General features: G+C 57.9%; 1 protein-coding gene across 1 annotated transcript; it reads left to right on the forward strand.

Moving 5' to 3' along the window:
* The first annotated feature begins 369 nt into the window (after positions 1-369).
* On the forward strand, positions 370-1563 carry LOC124775598 (26S proteasome non-ATPase regulatory subunit 10-like). Its single transcript, XM_047250429.1, has 2 exons — positions 370-1141; positions 1184-1563. The coding sequence occupies exons 1-2, from the start codon at positions 370-372 to the stop codon at positions 1561-1563; spliced, it is 1152 nt and encodes a 383-aa protein (XP_047106385.1).
* The last annotated feature ends 472 nt before the right edge of the window (positions 1564-2035 follow it).

Genomic DNA, 2035 nt, shown 5'->3' on the forward strand with positions numbered 1-2035 from the left:
GTGCGTTTCTGGATGAGGTATCGAATATATTGCTTCCCCCTACTTATACCTCCCGAGCAGATCACGAATGAAAAATTAGAGAGATTCGAGGGCGCACGGAGGCTTTCCGACAGTCGTTCTTCCCGCGAACTATACGCGACTGGAACAGGAAAGGGAGGTAATGACAGTGGCATGTAAAGTGCCCTCCGGCACACACCGTTGGGTGTCTTGCGGAGTATAAATGTAGATGTAGATGTTCCTTTAATTTATTAATTTAGTTATAGTGAAGAGAAACGATAATTCGGCAAAATTATCACAACTCTAAAACAGCTACCACATTGTGCACGTTTCATCTCGAAAGTATCATTGTTCCAGGAGTGCCGCGCCAAAATGACGACCAAGAAGTGGACAGTAGAGGAGGTCTTCAGATGGACCCCTGTACGCTTCGCAGAGGAGACTGACTCGTGGGAATGGATCGAGAAAATGCTTCAAGGTGGCATGTCTGCAAAGGATCTGCTTGTCACAAAGAGACGGCTGTCCATCAGAGAGACCGCTGCCTCGCTGATGCGGGATATCTGCACAGCGGGACACCTGCAACTGCTGAGGCTGGCGTTGTCGGTGGACGCGAAGCTGGCGTCGGCGCGCCTGGACGAGTGTGGGTCGACGCCGCTGCACGTGGCGGCAGCCAGCAGGCGCGACGCGGCGGTACGGCTGCTGCTGGAGGCGGGCGCCGACTACGACGTGAGAGACGTCAGCGGGCGCACGGCCCTCCACGCCGCCGCCGCCAGTGGCAACGTCTACGCCTTCAGGCTGCTGTTGGACGCCGGCAGCGACCCGGAGAGCCAGGACTCTGAAGGAAACACGGCGGTGCACCTCGCCTGCGAAGGTGGCCACACGAGTGTCCTGATGGCGTTGTACGACAGGGGCGTGTCTCGCTGTCTGGTGAAGATACAGCTGCTCTTGGCAGCCGAAAGCTGCAACGTCGAGGGGGTGCGCCTCGCACTGAAGCAGACTTCCAGCTGGGGAAGCGGGTGGAGCGACTTGCACTGCGTGGCCATCAAGGGCAGCGGCACGGCAGTGAGGACGCTGCTGGCAGCCGGCGTCGACCCCAACGCCCGCGACGCCAACGGCGACACCCCGCTGCACGCCGTGGCGGCCGCGGGCTGCCCGGGGGCGGCGGAGGCGCTGGTGGAGGCCGGCGCAGACGTGGACGCGGCCGATTCGAGCGGCTCGACGCCGCTGCACTACGCGGTGCGCGCTGGAAACCTGGGGGTGGCGCGCGTGCTGCTGGCCGCGGGCGCCGACGTGGAGGCGCGCGACGCCGAGGGCGACACGCCGCTGCTGCGCGCCGCCGCCAGGGGCTGCGCCGACGCCGTGGCCGCGCTCGTCGCCGCCGGAGCCAGGACCGACGCCGCAGACGCCGCCGGCAGGACCGCCGCACAGGTGGCCAGGCTGCTCGGCCACAACGGGCTCATCAGCGCCCTTCTGGACCTCGCACACAACCACTCCGTGCGAAAAGCAATACCTGTTGTGGCCATCCCGCGCTCAGAAGTCATCGTGGATACGATATGCGAAGCTTCTTAGAATGACTAACCAAAAGCAACCTTAAAATAATAACTGTGTACGCCTGAATAAACAATAAAGAAATCTTCCATTAAAATACGTGATAATAATATTGTGATGAGAGAATTCGCAGTTATAACTGTCAACACCTCATCATAATCAGAAACCACAAGGAGCGTTCAATTAGCAATACAACACTTTTTTTCTGAAAGCAGGATGGTCTTCTTCAGGCTTCCAATTCACCATATTATTCCCCACTCTTCTGGGTACAAAAATCTTGTTTTCACCATAATCTCAGTTCAATGCGACGGACTTAAACCACCTTACTGGGAGGACCTGCAAGACCCCACGGTAAACACTCTAGTGGTCGACGTCAGAGCATGTTTTACTGCATCGGTATCTTCCACACCATCCATGTGCTGCTTTCTGTGGACTGCATCCTTCATTGGGCCAAACAGATGGAAGTCGAGGGTGCGAGACCCAGGCTGTAGGT

This window comes from Schistocerca piceifrons, chromosome 2, assembly GCF_021461385.2.
Source record: "Schistocerca piceifrons isolate TAMUIC-IGC-003096 chromosome 2, iqSchPice1.1, whole genome shotgun sequence".
In the NCBI taxonomy this organism is placed as follows: domain Eukaryota; kingdom Metazoa; phylum Arthropoda; class Insecta; order Orthoptera; family Acrididae; genus Schistocerca; species Schistocerca piceifrons.